The 18,104-nt window shown below is 41.5% G+C and overlaps 1 protein-coding gene across 1 annotated transcript; it reads right to left on the reverse strand.

The window, feature by feature from the left end:
* Positions 1–727: 727 nt before the first annotated feature.
* Positions 728–15,791, reverse strand: LOC141112161 (interferon-induced transmembrane protein 1-like). Its single transcript, XM_073604682.1, has 2 exons — positions 15,375–15,791; positions 728–2,939 (listed from the first exon to the last, which is right to left on the reverse strand). Exons 1-2 carry the CDS (start codon positions 15,615–15,617, stop codon positions 2,736–2,738), a joined length of 447 nt encoding a protein of 148 aa, XP_073460783.1. The 5' UTR covers positions 15,618–15,791; the 3' UTR covers positions 728–2,735.
* Positions 15,792–18,104: the final 2,313 nt, after the last annotated feature.

Here is an 18,104-nt window from a genome sequence, read left to right on the forward strand (position 1 = left end):
CAACTGCATGATGCTATCATCTCAATATGGACCAAAATCTCAGAGGAATGTTTCCAACACCTTGTTGAATCTATGCCACGCCAGGCAGTTCTGAAGGCAAAAGGGGGCCCAACCCGGTACTAGCAAGGTGTACCTAATAAAGAGGCCGGTGAGTATATATTGACTCTGGATCAAGACTAGTCTTTTGAGAATTGCTACTCCCACTTTCCTTTGTCTCTACTCCTAAGCTCTTCTGTATATCTTCTCTACCCCTTGGTTTACTATCTGACAATACCCGACCACAGATGCTTCTATTATACATGTCTGTGGGTATTCTCTGCGTGGTCCTATTTTAGAATCTCTGATATTGCTGCTGTTATTGGTTTCATCAGCTCTTCGAGATACTTCATGCAGTGCCTTTACTTTGTTATTTTATTATATCACTTATGCTGTGGACATGTTTTCAAGATGTTCTAATAAATCTTTATTAAAACAAAACAAAAAAAAAACACTTGTGCCCTCCGCCTGCAGCTTAATGCCAAGGCCCAATGCACTGGAGCTGAACACCCAGTGTGCATGGGGCCTAAATATCTGTTTGTTTTCCCGATTTAACTTTAGTTATTTATTTAGTTATTACACCGATTTAATTTTAAATCAATATCTTTCAACTATTACTCCTGTGGCAAAGTTTCTTTCCTATGCCTCTTTGATTTGATACAGTAAAACACATAACAATACTTGTCCATCATTGTTGACATTTTAAGATATACTTTAATTTTTAGGTTTTAAGCATGTCATTGTTGAGAATATTGCAAAACCACAATCACAAAAAGAAAACGGTTCTAATCAATCAAGTGTCACAGAAAACAAAGTTGTAAATAACTATTACAACGAGATGTAAAGACAAAAAAAAAAAAAAAAAAAAAAGCCAACCTTTTCCCATACTTCATCAAATGAATTACATAAAAAGCAAAAAGCAGTGTTATTCAGCCTAATATACCAACCAAACAGAGCAAACTGGTTTCTGATTGGTTGTCATGATTTACAACAGACAGTAGCCCTCTTAATGAATAATCAACATTACAAAAGTGGACATTTTGCCTAAAATACAAATAGCATTTGTAATAAAAATACATATTATCTTAGAAAAGCTACAAAATCTGAAGAAAAGTATTGTGCACTTGTGAAGATGGCACTTTGGAGTTCTAAGAAGTTTAATATCAGTTGTATTATTCAGTAAGAGAGAACATTCAGTATGTTTAACCCTTTATGTACAGAAAAGTTGATGACCAACAGCCATTAAACTTTAGGTAAAAGATAAAATAACGTACATCAAAAATTTGGGATTAGAACAAAGTTGCACACAAGTGTTATAAAGGTATAAAAAGAATGTAGAGAAGACACCTATATTTTTAACCTTAATAGAACAATCACACCAACTGTTACTTTTCAATCCACCTTAAAGTGAACCATATACCAATTTAAACTTTAAAAAGTCCTGTCTGTGAACAGATGTTACAGGATCACATTTTACATTTCATAGGCAGAGATATTCCTTGATTAAGCTGATTTTGCCTGGCTTTGTGACTTAGCTTCACTGGCTGCCATCTTGGTGCCCAGTTAGAGTGGTGGATATTGTAGCAGTCTTATTAAAATCTGGAATGGCAATTATTAGAACTAATGCCGCGTACACACGAGCGGACTTTTCGACCGGACTGATCCCACGGACTTTCGGCGGACTTTCCCATGAACGGACTTGCCTACACACGATCACACCAAAGTCCGACGGATTCGTACGTGATGACGTACGACCACACTAAAATAAGGAAGTTGATAGCCAGTAGCCAATAGCTGCCCTAGGGTCGATTTTCATCCGTCGGACTAGCATACAGACGAGTGGACTTTTCGACTGGACTTGAGTCCGTCAGAAAGATTTGAAACATGTTCCAAATCTAAAGTCCGTCAGATTTTTGACCGAAAAAGTCCGCTGCAGGTCCGATGAAGCCCACACACGGTCGGATTGTCCCCTGGACTCGGTCCGTCGGACCAGTCCGGTCGAAAAGTCCGCTCGTGTGTACGCGGCATAAGTCATCAATTCAGACCTTGCCCTATAGCATAAAAACTAAATCCAAGTGAGATACAGATGATTTTTTTGGCAATAGCGGGACATCTTATGGTGGCTCACTTTAAAGCAGTGTAGTCCACTAGGTTAGATGGACTTGAATGAGCTGGGTAAGTGGTGTGTTTTGCTGGTGTGTAGGTGCCCATTGAGTACTTTCAGGACTTCTGTACTAAATAGGCAATAAATCCATACAAGTCCGTTACCAATCTCTGATCTAAGTAGGTAAATGCTTATGGCAATGGGGTCTAGTCTAATGAGGCAGAGAGTTGTGTCTCTAGCTGGAGGACACTGCTGAGACCCTTCACCTTAGCTAAACCAGCTTCAAAGTAGTTGTGATAGTTCTCATACAGATAGCATTATTCACTGCACATCTAACCACCAAAACCCATCCTTAAATGAATCCTTAACACACCTGAATGTTTTCTCCATTCAGTCATAGAAATGAATAGAGACTCCCACAGCTATCTTGAAGCTTGAATGCCAGACTACCATTACACCCATTTACAGATTAGGAGCCTTGCAGCCAGTGTAATAACATTTTAGTCCAACATTTAGAGATTTAAAAAATAGGAGTGAGGATTGAAAGGAAAAAGGGTCCGAAAGACACTCAGGCGTTGCTGTCGTTGAGCTGCTATCACTTTCCGTGTCCGTAATCATTTATGTAGCTAAGGTCTGTATTTTCAGGGCCTGGAACGTGGATTCGTACAACAATCATTATAATTATAAAGACAATTGAAAACAGAATAGAGAGAACGGTGGCAGCGATGTTCAAGGAACGGGCTGTGGAACTGTAGCTGGTTGCACCATTCAGATCTCTCAGCAGCTTCCTGTCCCGGGACTATAAAAGAAGAAAAAGAAATATTAAGATAGTGACAAAGTAGAAAGAGTCTGTTATTAGTTATAATAAAGCAGAAATCAGATTCACATTATATTTTCATTGGGAGCGGTGGGGGCTGGGAAGAGGTCATGTCTGAGAGTGTTATGTTACAAAAAAAAAAAAGCGTGGAAACTTCCTAACTATACACTATATTACCAAAAGTATTGGGACACCTGCCTTTACACAAAATGAAGTTTAATTATTATACAAGATTTTTTACAGCGCCAACAGTTTAATGGCATCCAAGTCTTAGTCCATAGGGTTCTATATTGAGTTGGCCCACCCTTTGCAGCTATAACAGCTTCAACTCTTCTGGAAAAGCTGTCCACAAGGTTTAGGAGTGTGTCTATGGGAATGTTTGACCATTCTTCCAGAAGCGCATTTGTGAGGTCAGGCACTGATGTGGACAAGAAGGCCTGGCTTGCAGTGTACGTTCAAATTCATCCCAAAGGTGTTCTATCAGGTTGGGGTCAGGACTCTGTGCAGGCCAGTCAAGTTCCTCCACCCCAAAACTCGCTCATCCATGTCCATATGCACCTTGCTTTGTGCACTGGTGCACAGTCATGTTGGAACAGGAATAGGTCATCCCCAAACTGTTCCCACAAAGTTGGGAGTATGAAATTTTCCAAAATGTCTTGGTATGCTGAAGCCTTAAAGTGATTGTAAAGGTTTTTTTTTTTAAATAACAAACATGTCATACTTAATTACTCTGTGCAGGGGTTTTGCACAGAGCAGCCCTGATCCTCCTTTTCTGGGGTGGCACATCGGCGCTCCTGGCTCCTCCTCCTCTTCATCAGGTGCCCCCACAGAGAGTCGCTTTCCCTGGGGGGCACCCGTGCGTCCCACTGCTGCATCTATTGACACAGACAGCAGGACTTGGCCCCGCCCCTGGCTCCCATGTCACTGGATTTGATTGACAGCAGCAGGGGGAGCCAATGGCTCATGCTGTTATCAATCTATCAAATGAGGACCTGAGACAGCCATCGCTGAAACGATCGGGTTCAGGTAAGCAAAAAAAATAAAAAAGGGGGGGGGGGGGTCTGGGAGGCAGCTGAAGCACAGAAGCTTTTTCACCTTAATGCATGGAATGCATTAAAGTGGATGTAAACCCGATGTTATCCTTTCTAAACTACTGCCATAGGGGTTATCTATAAGGATATATATGCCTCCTGCATGTATCTTTACCTGTCAAATGTCTCCCCTCTGTCTGTTATGAGACCCGAAAAACTGCAGATTCTGTGGGCGAGTCTGTTGTCTGGATCTCGGTGGGTGGAGTCGTGATGTCAGTAGACTACCCACCCACCTCTACACTCCCCTTGTCAATATGCATTTCTCCTGTGTATTTCTTATGCCGCGTACACACGGTCGTACTTTTCGTCTACAAAAGTCCGACAGCCTGTCCGACAGACTTCCGGCGGACTTTCAGCGGACTTGCAGCAGACTTTCTAACGAACGGACTTGCCTACACACGACCACACAAAAGTCCGACGGATTCGTACGTGATGACGTACACCGGACTAAAATAAGGAAGTTCATAGCCGGTAGCCAATAGCTGCCCTAGCATGGGTTTTTGTCCGTCGGACTAGCATACAGACGAGCGGACTTCGGGGTCCGTCGTACTTACGACGTAAAGATTTGAAGCATGCTTCAAATCTAAAGTCCGTCGGATTTTAGGCTAAAAAAGTCCGTTGAAAGTCCGGAGAAGCCCACACACGATCGGATTACCAGCCAGCTTTAGTCCGTCAGCGTCCGTTGGACTTTTGTAGACGAAAAGTCCGACCGTGTGTACGCGGCATTACACTGAACTTCTGCTATGATCACTAACATCCAGTGAAAAGACAGGAAAGTAACCACATGACTTCAGCATGCCGAATCATGCTGAGGTGTGGAACAGCCAATCCATGCAGAGCTGCTGAAGAAAGGAGTGGGGGTGGGAAATAAAAAATAATGCATGTCTTAGGCTAGTGCACGAGATATGTAAATCACCCGTCACTCACAGCAAGGGGGAGGATTTGACAAAGTTTTTCTCTGTTTGTCAAGATTTATCTCACTGAGCAACAAAAGAGGATTGCTCAGAGCTGGATTAACTCTGTGTGGCAAGACTGGGCTCAAATGATAGGAAATCTTATACTTTACATTATGACAAAAAAAAAATAATAATAATAATAATAATAATAACTCGGGTTTACATCCACTTTAAGGTGAAAAAACCATGAGACTTTACAACCCCTTTAAGAGTTCCCTTCACTGGAACTAAGGGGCCAAGCCCAACCCCTGAAAAGCAACCCCACACCATAATCCCCCCTCCACCCAACTTTTTTTTTTTTTTACTGATCTAAAATAGAGCCCATTGTTTACAATGAGCCTGTACACACAGGCACGTAATACAGCACTGCATATTGTTGAATATAAAAAAGAAATAAATAAAAAATAGAAAAATCTGCGTTCCCAGTCAATATTTGGCTCCGGTACATGCAAATGCACACTTATGAGCATAAATATTAATGGATTTTGCCAGGAATGTATTGTGCGTGTAAAAATACACTTGACAATGTGCAACACAAATGTCTGAAAACAGTATCGTGTGCAAAAGGACTTACAGTCATATTTTATCAAGTACAATATTCACAAAGAGTCGGACACTGTTATTCATTTCAAACTGGATGTATATGCATTTCAAAAGTGCAAAACTGCATTGGACACACATCACACGTACATATTGTCTCGCTACATATTTTGCTCAGTGTTCACTTCACCTTCTCCAGCCAAGTCTGAATGGCCATATAATGTGGAGGCGGGCAACACAGTAACTGATCAGATCATGGCCATACACTAGTAGATTTTGCAACAAACGTTTGTACGTACATGCATATGAAAACTGTCATAAGTACATTCAAATGACATTTGTCAAGTCATCGGAAGTACAAAAGGTTGTTTTCTTTTACCTTTTGGAATGAATATAATATTCTAAGAAAAAAAAAACACATTCACTGTTAGAAATGTGCTTATTCAAGAAAAAAAAAAAAATTCCATCCTGCTCCTTCCCCTCCTGAATATTCTCTTAACTGGGGTTTGAAAACAAATGTTTTGACCCCACTAATGATTAGAAAAATAAATCGAAAAATTTCAAACCAAAAATTCTAATAGCGTAGGCCAGCTTTTCTCTCCGGCCATTGACTGGACACTGATGATGTAACACCTGTGCATATGCAGATGCTGAAAATGGGCTGGTTGTGTACACCACACTGTGCATGGACTACATGCAGTGTACAGTAGAGAAAGATTTGCTACAAAAAAGACAAAGGAAAGTTTTTTTGGAAACAGCAATGTTTTTTTTAAGAGCATAGTTCCGCTTTAAGACAACCCCTGGCTCTTTCTCGCTGCTGTTTTCAATCTATCCCTGCCATGATAGATTTAGCAGCTTCCCACCACCCCTGCATTCCTTCAGCCCAGGAACCTCTCAGCCCCTCCTGTGCTGATATGTAACACTTGCTGGAAAAAAAAGATTTAGAAAACAATCTATCCAGAGGCTGCGCTAGATCATTTTTCATGGCTAAGCTGATTTATATTCTAATGGCAAAAAAGTGCCCGCATTAGTGTGCGAGTGATCCAAATGTACTTCTGCAGCAAAGCTGTTTATAGAGAAAGTGATTGTATCACATTGGGCACCCACTAGTCGGAGTGTTAAATGGGTGAGCTAGAAATTATTTCTTTTTTTAATAACAATTTTTATTAAACTTTTTTCCAATTATATAAAGAAAATATAAAAATATACAAGCACTGTACTTAAAGTGTTACTAAACCCAGTAATATGCAAATAGTTCATCCCCCACAGTGCCCATACAGTAGTTTTTAAATCTTCTTTTTACATTAAAATACTGCCACTATATACAGTATCTCACAAAAGTGAGTACACCTCTCACATTTTTGTAAATATTTTATTATATCTTTTCATGTGACAACACTGAAGAAATTACACTTTGCTACAACGTAAAGTAGTGAGTGTACACCCCTAAGTGAAAATGTCCAAACTGGGCCCAAAGTGTCAATATTTTGTGTGGCCATCATTTTCCAGCACTGCCTTAACCCTCTTGGGCATGAAGTTCACCAGAGCTTCACAGGTTGCCACTGGAGTCCTCTTCCACTCCTCCATGATGACATCACGGAGCTGGTGGATGTTAGAGACCTTGCGCTCCTCTATGCTCAATAGGGTTTAGATCTGGAGACATACTTGGTCACTCCATTACCTTTACCCTCAGCTTCTTTAGCAAGGCAGTGGTTGTCTTGGAGGGGTGTTTGGGGTCGTCATCATAATGAAATACTGCCCTGCGGTCCAAGCTCCAAAGGGAGGGGATCATGCTCTGCTTGAGTATGTCACAATACATGTTGGCATTCATGGTTCCCTCAATGAACTGTAGCTCCCCAGTGCTGGCAGCACTCATGCAGCCCCAGACCATGACACTCCCACCACCATGCTTGACTGTAGGTAAGACACACTTGTCTTTGTACTCCTCACCTGGTTGCTGCCACACACGCCTGACACCATCTGAACCAAATATGTTTATTTTGGTCTCATCAGACCACAGGACATGGTTCCAGTAATCCATGTCCTTAGCAGGGATGAGCCGAACACCCCCCCAGAACATGCGAACAGGAAAAAAGTTTGTTCGAACACGCGAACACCGTTAAAGTCTATGGGACACGAACATGAATAATCAAAAGTGCTAATTTTAAAGGCTTATATGCAAGTTATTGTCATAAAAAGTGTTTGGGGACCTGGGTCCTGCCCCAGGGGACATGGATCAATGCAAAAAAGAGTTTTAAAAACGGCCGTTTTTTCAGGAGCAGTGATTTTAATAATGCACAGTGGGAGCCTCCCAGCATGTATGCGGAGCGGCCCAGAGAAGAAGATGAACAAGAGAAGAAGAAGAGAAGAGTGGGAGCCTCCCCCCATGCCATGGGTGCGGAGCGGCCCGAGGAGAAGAAGATAGACGCCGCGGAGGAGATGCTGGACGAGAACACCGGAGAAAGAGCCAGAAGAAGAAGATGAAGGAAGATAGAAGAAAGAAGAAGCATTTAAATAAAGGAATTGTCAAAAGCTGTCTCGTCATTTTTAAAATTTTTGACAGTTTTTAGTGAAATGGTAGGGGTACTTTTATACCCCCTTACCATTTCACACGGGGGGGCCGGGATCTGGGGGTCCCCTTGTCCTTGGGACCCCACGCCGTTTTTTTTTTTTTTTTTTTTTTTTTATTTAAATTTTGGCACGGGGTTCCCATTAAAATCCATACCAGACCTGAAGGGCCTGGTATGGAATTTAGGGGGACCCCCACGTCTTTTTTTTTTTTTTTTATTTTGGTTCGGGGTTCCCCTGTGGGGAATTCCCATGCCGTTTTTATCAATTAACTTCTATGTGTATTGTCGGACCGGCAATGCAACAGCCGCCCACGAGTAGTTTTAAATGACTTTTTTTCCTTTGAAATGTCATTTTGCTGTCAGACTGTTCTAAACACGGGAAGCATGCGCCCCTTTACAGGCATACTATAGACACCCCCAGCTACGAAATTTAAAGGGATATTACACTTTTATTGTTTGACTTTAAGCATTATTCAAATCACTGCTCCTGAAAAAACGGCCGTTTTTAAAACTTTTTTTTGCATTGATCCATGTCCCCTGGGGCAGGACCCAGGTCCCCAAACACTTTTTATGACAATAACTTGCATATAAGCCTTTAAAAATTAGCACTTTTGATTTCTCCCATAGACTTTTAAAGGGTGTTCAGCGGCATTCCAATTTGCCACGAACACCCCAAATTGTTCGGCGAACTTGCGAACAGCCGATGTTCGAGTCGAACATGAGTTGAACTCGAAGTTCATCCCTAGTCCTTAGTCTGCTTGTCTTCAGCAAACTGTCTGTGGGCTTTCTTGTGCATCATCTTTAGAAGAGGCTTCTTTCTGGGACAACAGCCAAGCAGACCAATTTGATGCAGTGTGCGGCGTATGGTCTGAGCACTGACAGGCTGACCCCTCCACCCCTTCAACCTCTGCAGTACTCATACTTTTATTTTTCAAAGACAACCTCTGGATATGACGCTGAGCATGTGCACTCAACTTCTTTGGTTGACCATGGCGAAGCCTGTTCTGAGTGGAACCTGTCCTGTTCAACCACTGTATGGTCTTGGCTACTGTGTTGCAGCTCAGTTTCAGGGTCTTGGCAATATTCTCATAGCCTAGGCCATCTTTATGTAGAACAACAATTCTTTTTTTCAGATCCTCAGAGAGTTCTTTGCCATGAGGTGCCATGTTGAACTTCCAGTGACCAGGATAAGAGAGTGAGAATAATAACACCAAATTTAACACACCTGCTCCCCATTCACACCTGAGACCTTGTAACACTAATAAGTCATATGACACCGGGGAGGGAAAATGGCTAATTGGGTCTAATTTGGACATTTTTACTTAGGGGTGTACTCACTTTTGCTGCCAGCGGTTTAGACATTAATGGCTGTGCGTTGAGTTATTTTGAGGGAACAGCAAATTTACACTGTTATACAAGCTGTACACTCACTACTTTACATTGTAGCAAAGTGTCATTTCTTCAGTGTTGTCACATGAAAAGATATAATAAATTATTTACAAAAATGTGAGGGGTGTTAGGGCTGGGGGGGGGGGGGGGGGGAATCGATTTTAATCTTGAATCGAGTTGACAGGTCAAATCGATTAAAAATTTCAACAAATCGTTTTAGATTTTTTTTTTCCCCATCAGGACCGGCGCTGACACCGCGCCGCTCCTGAGGAGATGCGGGCAGGAGTTTTTAGGTGAGGCCGCGGCTTCGGCCTAGTCCGCGAGGCCGGACGCCACGGACTAGGCTGAAGCCGCGGCCTCACCTAAAAACTCCTGCCCCCAGCTCCTCAGGACTGGCGCGGTGTCCAAAAAAAAAAAACAAAAAAACAAAAAAAAAAAAAAAAAAAAAAAAAAAAAAACACAAAAACACAACTCAATTCAAATCGTGAATCGAGTTTGTTTTTAAGAAAATGGCAGATTTTTTTTTTTAGAAAAACCCCCAGCCCTAGATACTGTACCTTTTTGGGTGATCTGTATACCACGGTTACATGATAAACTGCACAGTTTTTCCAGTGATGAGAGTTCAGGAAGGAGGAGATTTTCCCTGCAGCCTGTATACACGCCCACATGTGTCATGTCAATATCATGTGACCTGGCTATCTCTGAGAACAAAAAAAGTTCTCTCCAGCATAAAAGACACAACTGAGCATGTGCAGGTTGGCTACTCTACCTGAGTTAGCTGGCCTTCCTCAGTAAGTGCAGGAGGGAAGGATCTGTGCTTACAGGATAAAACAGCCTTTTTACACAATGCAGAGGATTAACCCCTTAAGTTCCACAGTAGAACAAGCATGCTATATACAGACTGATTCTACTGTTGTGGGTTTAGTAACACTTTACAATCTTAGCATACCATAAAAGTGAACAGTGTCAGTACTATGGCATCATTGTAGCTTAAATATTTTAGTGCAAAGTATCCCATAGATGAGCTAGAAATGATAATGTAACAAGTTTGCATAAATTGCAAAACAGAAACAATTGTTCCTGAGGTTCTACTCTGTACTATAAGACAATTTTCAGGGCTGTATCCCCCAGGTTTGATTAAATTATACTAAATCACCCATTGATTTTAGATTTTGAGAAACTTCACTTACAAACAGTTTTGAAAAAAAACGCGCTGGGCATCCTTCTCCCTCCACCTCTCCCTTCCCGGAGAAGCTCACTAATACAAAAATAAACGATAGTGTATGGATTACACCATAATGACCTTAGTGGGCGGGAAGTGCTGGGAACAAGATTTCAGAAAAACATGTTCTGAGACACCGGCGGACAATTTATCACACTGGCATTTGTCCAAAACTGAATGCCAACTTTCCTTTTAAGGCCTCATACACATGACCATTGTTTAAGCTCAGCTTATCTGTTGCTGAAGCCTTTTAAATGCTTGTTTAAAGAGACCCCATCTCTATACTATTGAATCTTCCCATAAGAATACATATCAAATTACCTTGTTTTGTGCATTTAATTGCCTTGTAATTATTAATGATATTACAATATTGAACAGGCCTGAGACTACTGCTGGGCACCACCATCTTGAATTCGACATCAGTAGCCTCATGTAAAATCAGAACTGTCAGTAAAATGATGCTCCATAGGCATACCCAGCTATCATTAATGTTTGAGGCTTCCTAAACAGTCAGATGGGGAGGGGGCACGAGTAGGGGGTTGGCACAGACAGGAAATGACTTTTCCAGGAATTGGTCAGATTCCTACTGAAATTTCATGAGTCATAATAGTGGGGAAACTTTTTATAAAGTAGGAAAACATGCATGTGGTTATTATCCTCTACTGCGGCAAGGTTTTCATTTAAATATTAAGTCCGGTGACAGGATCTCTTTAAATTTACATTCAGCATTCCCACTGACGTGTGTATTGAGAGTGTAAAAGTCCGAAGGATGCTTTAAAGTGATTGTAAATAATCAACTTGTAAAACAATCCATTCAGTTTAAGGGCTGGTTCACACTAGTGTGATGCCAGACATTGCATGTGATTTGCACCGCATTGTTTTTCAGATCACATAAGATGCCTGTACAATGCAAATTCAGCCATACAAACTGCATGGCTAAATTCGCATCACTTTCGGACCAAACTCGCGCAGGACCCTTTTTTGTCCGCACCAGAATCGGATCGCATGGGTGTTCACACACGCTGCGTTTTGCAAACTGATTGCGGGGTGTCGATCAATGCTCACCAAACAAGACATTAGCAGAAAGTGCCCAAAGGGTGGCGCTCAAGAGCTGAAATTCCCCGTAGTACGTCACTACGTTTGTGTTTGTTGGCCGACAATTGTGTGCCATTAGTATGCAAGACAAAATCCAGGCACATGCCCTTCAGACAAAAGTCTGACGCTCTGTTGCCCAACAATCCGATCGTGTGTACAAGGCTTAAGGCCCTATACGCACTATTGGATTTTCTGGAGATTTTTGACTTCATATTTACCAAAACCATATAATATGAGGTCAAACCTTAAGAGTTTCAATTTGTATGCAATCAGTCCTTGCACTACATGGTTTTGGTAAAGAGGGGGAGGAGGGGCAGACAGCAATACAACTCTGACAGGTGTTCTAAATTCTTTCCAGTTTTGCCTTTAGTTATACTTTACAGTTTTGGAATAGCATTTAAAAGCTAAGACTATACAATAATCATGTATAAGATTTGCTATAGAGGGTCAAATATCTACTGGAAATAACAAGGAGAGAGAGATATAGGTCTGTCCTTTATTTATATCTGGAGCCTATCACAATACGAAAATTTTCATATGACAACGTCAGAAGTGACGTAATGTGCTGAATAGTTTTGTATGTATTCTTTCGTTTCTGAGCATGCGTAGTTTTGCTCTTATGATTTTTTTCATATGAAAACCATAGCTCCCAACCGTCCCTGATTTGGAGCAATGTCCCTCTGTCCCTCATTCCTCCTTATTTGTCCCTCATTTTGTTCTGATCTGTATAGTTGTATATAAAATGCACTTTTTATCTATCAAAAAGTGTTTTCCCGGCGCTAAACCTTTCACCTGATTTCTAAATTGCTGCATTTGTAAATTTCAAAAGCCAATATAAAGGAATAGTAGTGGTAAGAAAAAAAAAAAAAAAAAAAAAAAAAAAACACTTGTGGGTTTAACCAATCTTGTTTTTTTACAATTCTCCATTGAGGGGGCGGGGAAAGGGGGTGTGTCCTATGCCTGCATACTTTTGCTGATAGGTGTCCCTCATTCCCATCTCAAAAAGTTGGGAGGTATGTGAAAACTGTACTAATGAAACGAAAATCAGACGTTGGGTTCACATCCGACAAAAATTTTATAGTCTACACATCCAGCTTTTGTCTGATGAAAAAAGCTAAAATCGGCTGTCGAAAGCACCGTACTAACAATCAGAAAATCGGCAGACGGCTCGTCGTACAAATTTTTCTATCATATTTTCGTATCATGTGTACGGGCCTTAAGGCTTCATACACACGGTATGAAAATCAGAAGGGAAAAGTCTGAAGACGAGCTGTCTGTGGATTTTCGGATCGTTAGTACGGTGCTTTTGACAGCCGATTTGACTTTTTCATCAGACAAAAAGGTTTGATGTACAGGCTATAAAATTTGCTGGATGTGAACTCAATCTCCGATTTTCGGATGGTCAGTACAGAAATCCGTCACAAAAGTTGATAGTACAACCACACATGCTCAGAATCAAGGAACGAGCCCAAAGAGTTCGGTCTTTTAAATTACCATTCAAAATCTAGAATTAACATTCGTGATGCGGCAGCTGATGAAATCTCGAAATGCAGCGCATATTCTCATCTTCTTTAATGGGATAATAATGAAGTTGCTTTGCTGGCGATACTGATGTAGTTATGCCAAACGTATTTTAAAAGGCATTAGTTTTGTACGATCTGAAAAACGCAAATCAACGCTCACCAAAATTCTACTAACTTCTGCTAATTTTGTGTTAGTAGAAGGGGCCCAAAGGGTGGCGCTTGAGAAATGAACTTCCTCTTTATACTCTCATAGTACGTACATCACTACATTCGTGGTTTGTCAAACGACAATTTGCAGATAGTTGGTATGCACACACCCTTTTGACAAAAATCAGAAGCTCGGTCGTGGGTACGAGACCTAAGAACCCATACACACTATTAGATTTTCTTCAGATTTACCAAAACCATATAATATGAGGTTAAACCTTAAGAGTTTCAATTTGTATGCTATCAGGCCGGCCCTTGAACTACATAGTTTTGCTCAATCTAAAGACAAAAATCTGCAGAAAATCTAATAGTGTGTATGGGGCCTAAAGCCTTGTACACACGGTACGATTGTTGGCCAACCGAGCGTCTGATTTTTGTCAAAAGGGCGTGTGCCAGGATCCTGTCTTGCATATGAACAGTACACAATTGTTGTGCAACAATTACGAATGTAGTGACGCACTATGAGGAATTTCAGCTCTTGAGCACCACCCTTTGGGCCCCTTCTGCTAATTTCATGTTTGGTGTGCATTGATTCCGAGCATGCGTGTTTGTACTTTGGACTTGTGTGATGGATTTGTGTACTGACTCTACGAAAATCAGACGTCAAACCGTTGTCCGCCGAAAATTTACTAGCCTGTCATCCAACATTTGTTGGCCGAAAGTTGGATAACAATTGTCAAAAAGGAGCGTACCAACAGTAAGATTTCAGGACAACAGTCTGTCGACAGACAATCCCCTGCCAACAATCGTACCGTGTGTATGAGGCTTAAGGTTGGCCATACATTATACAATTTTCTTGTACAACTTTCCTTTAGATTTACGAAAACCATATAATAATATGAGGTCAGACCTAAACACTTTCAATTTGTATGCAATCAGGCAGGCCCTTGCACTACATAGTTGAAGGTAAATCTAAAGAAAATTGAATAAGAAAATTGTATGGCCAGCTTAAGACCCTATACAACTTTTGATGTCTGGTTTCCTTTAGATTTACCAAAATCATGTAGTGCAAGGGCCTGCCTGATAGCTTACAAATTGAAACTCTAAAGCTGGCCATACACCTATAGATTATCTGCAGATTTTCTATGGTTAGATGGAAAAAGTGCAACAGATTTCTCCATGTTCACTAAACTGTGTGGATGGAGGAATCTCCCACTTTTTCCATCTAACCATAGAAAATCTGCAGATAATCTATAGGTGTATGGCCAGCTTAAGGTTTGACCTTATATTATATGGTTTTGGTAAATCTAAAGGAAAACATCTAAAAGAAAATTGCATAGTGTGTATCTGGCTCACTTCTAGCCCAGCAAATGTTTTGTTTCTTTCTTGGTGTAGGTATTCATTACTGCGCAGTGACCTAGTTTATGTTTTTTGTTGACTAGTTACTGCTGTATGAGTTCAGTGAAAAAGATCCTAAATGAAAGATCATTTGTCTGATTTAACACCCACTTCAGGGCCGGTTCACACCACATGCAGTCCAGTGCATTTTTTTTTTTCTGAAACGCATGGATAGTAGGTTATAAGGTTTCCAATGGCATAATTCACATCAGTGCAGTCAGTTCCAGTGCATTGAACTGTATTGGAATGTCCCCATTTAGGTGAAGAAAAAAAAAAAAAAAAAGGGGGGGGGGGGGGGGGATGAAAGCATCAAAAATTCACCCGAAACGCATCAAAAACGCGCATGCAGAAATGCTTCTGGATTGCATTTTTATGGTGTGAACTGATGATTTAGAGCAGTTAAACAGTAAACCAAATCTGTTTCAGCATGATGTGAGCAAAACAACTTTTACATTCTTGGCATGAATCCTGAAGACCTCCTCTTACCTTGACAGAAAATATAAGGGCGAAGAAACCAAGGCAGCAGAAGTTCAAGTACATGGCATTGAAGAGCGACCAGATTATGTGATCTCGGATAGGGGGCTCCTCTGGCATTATTGTCACCACAGTGGATTGGATGTGCTGGATCGGTTGACTACGAATCTCTAGGTCTTCTTTCAACGGCTCATAGCCACGCTCGCTGTACCTAGGTGGAGAGGTGAATTCGTGGTTGTAACCGCTGGTTTCCATTGTTCCCGGGTAGCAGAGGAAAGAATAGAAGACTCTCTGCAGAGCTCTGTTGAGAAGAGTGTTTGCAGAACACAGGAGAGGATTTAGTAATGTTAACTGGTGGGAGGGAAAGGAGGAGTCTGATGAGAAAGTTTCTCTTCTCTCCTATGCTCCCAACAGAAGAAAAAAAAGAATGTGACTAGAGACGGGAAAGTTACAGGAAATAAGGAGTACACTAATAATGAGATACATTAAACTTGTCCTTCTGGATTAGGATTGGCACCTCATACCTTTAAAACTGAACACATATTAATCACACCGGTTCTGTGGCTGATTAAGGTGGTAATTAAACTCACTTGGTGCCTTATCTGCATTAAATTAACCTCAGAACCTCATTAACCTCAGAACCTGTGTAAATCACATGTGTGCGGATTTGAAGGGATGAGTGGCAACCCTATTCTGGATCAACCTTAAAGTGGAGGGCCACCCTGAAAAAAAAAAATTACACCAAAAATCCTAAAAAAAAAAAAAATTAAAACTTACCTAAACCCTTGTTGCTAGGCAGTCTTCCTAATCTGCCTCTTCCTTTTCCGTGGCGTCTTCTGCTCCTCGGTGAGCGGCCCCGTTGTCTTCTGGGAACGGTGTGTGTTCCCAGAACACCATGGGGTCATTCACAGAGCGCTGCGCCGCTCGCGCGTGCGCAGTAGGAAACTGCCAGTGAAGCCGCAAGGCTCCACTGCCTGTTTCCCTTACCTAGGATGGCGGTGCAGGGACCCGAGAGCCGAGGGACGGGTCGGCCTCGGGTGGCCGACATCGCGGGCACCCAGGACAGGTAAGTACTTATTTAAAGTCAGCAGCTACAAACACTTTTTTTTAGGCCGGAATCCCGCTTTAAGGATGAGCTCGGGCGTGTTCACACACTCCACATGCAGAGCCCACCAGGAAGTCGGCACGGTGCTGCGCTAATTACAGGCAGTGAGACATTTTCCCGATGTGCGGCTGCAGAGACCGGGAAATGTCTCACTGCCTGTGATTAGCGCAGCGCCGTGCCGACTTCCTGGTGGGCTCTGCATGTGGAGTGTGCGAACACGCCCGAGCCCATCTTTAATCAATATGAGATCAAGTGCTAGGTTAACGGGAATCTCTCTTCATGTATAGATATAAACCGCGTGTACATTTATCTGTCCAAGCCTGACTACAGGATGGCTTTGTGGCAGATACAGCCTGATGGCCACATGTTGTGATTATATACAGTATAGTTCAACATACAGCAGCAGTCCGCACATATATCCCTGAGTACAGTAAATCATTTGATGGCCGGGGTTCATTACTCCAACTTGTGCCTATGCTGATAACAACCATAAAATATCATCTAGTATTTCAATAATTTCTACCATAAATATGAAAACCTACCTATTAGACATATGAGATTAGTTTACTTACAAACCAAAATTCGGATGACATTTTTCGTTATTTAGAGATTCAGAGGTATACGAATCTCTGGATCAGAATAGTAACGAATTTAAATGAATCCGAAATAGATTATAAAGAAACAACAAAATGTTTTTGTTTCATACGAACCTTTTGTTAACCACTTCAACCCTGGAATATTTTACCCCCTTCCCGGCCAGAGCACTTTTTGTGATTCGGTACTGCGTCACTTTAACTGACAATTGCGCTGTCGTGCAACCAAACAAAATTGACGTTCTTTTTTTCCCCAGAAATAGAGCTTTCTTTTGGTGGTATTTGATCACCTCTGTGGTTTTTATTTTTTGCACTATAAACAAAGCGACAGTTTTGAAAAAAAGCAATATTTTTTACTTTTTGCTATAATAAATATCCCCCAAAAATATATAAAAAAAAAAAATTTTTTCCTCAGTTTAGGCTGATATGTATTCTGCTACATATTTTGGTAAAAAAATCGCAATAAGCATATATTCGTTGGTTTGCGCAAAAGTTTTAGGGGATAGTTTTATGGCATTTTTATAATATATATTTTTTTTACTAGTAATGGCGGCAAACTCTGATTTTTATCGTGACTGCAACATTATGGCGGACACATTGGACACTTTTCACACTGTTTTGGGACCATTGACATTTATACAGCGATCAGTGCTAAAAAATGGAATGATTATTGTGTAAATCTGGCAGGGAAGGGGTTAACCACTAGGGGGCGATGAAGGGGTTAAGTGTGTCCTAGGGAGTAATTCTAACTGTGGGGGGGATGGGCTACAATTCACATGACAGCGATCACTGCTCCCGATGACAGGGAGCAGTGATCTCTGTCATGTCACAAAGCAGGACGGGGAAATGTCTTGTTTACATAGGCACTTCCCCGTTCTGTGGCTCCATGACACGATTGCCGGGAGACCAGCGGACTTCGAGTCCGCCTGTCCCGTGGGCACAGTCACCCTGTACGTGACGGGCACGCCTGTTAGCCCCATCAATTAAGGGTACGGGCATTTGTCCACCGTTGCCATTGTGCCGACGTATATCGGCGGACGGCAA

This window comes from Aquarana catesbeiana, linkage group LG11 (genome assembly GCF_042186555.1).
Source record: "Aquarana catesbeiana isolate 2022-GZ linkage group LG11, ASM4218655v1, whole genome shotgun sequence".
NCBI classification, from domain to species: domain Eukaryota; kingdom Metazoa; phylum Chordata; class Amphibia; order Anura; family Ranidae; genus Aquarana; species Aquarana catesbeiana.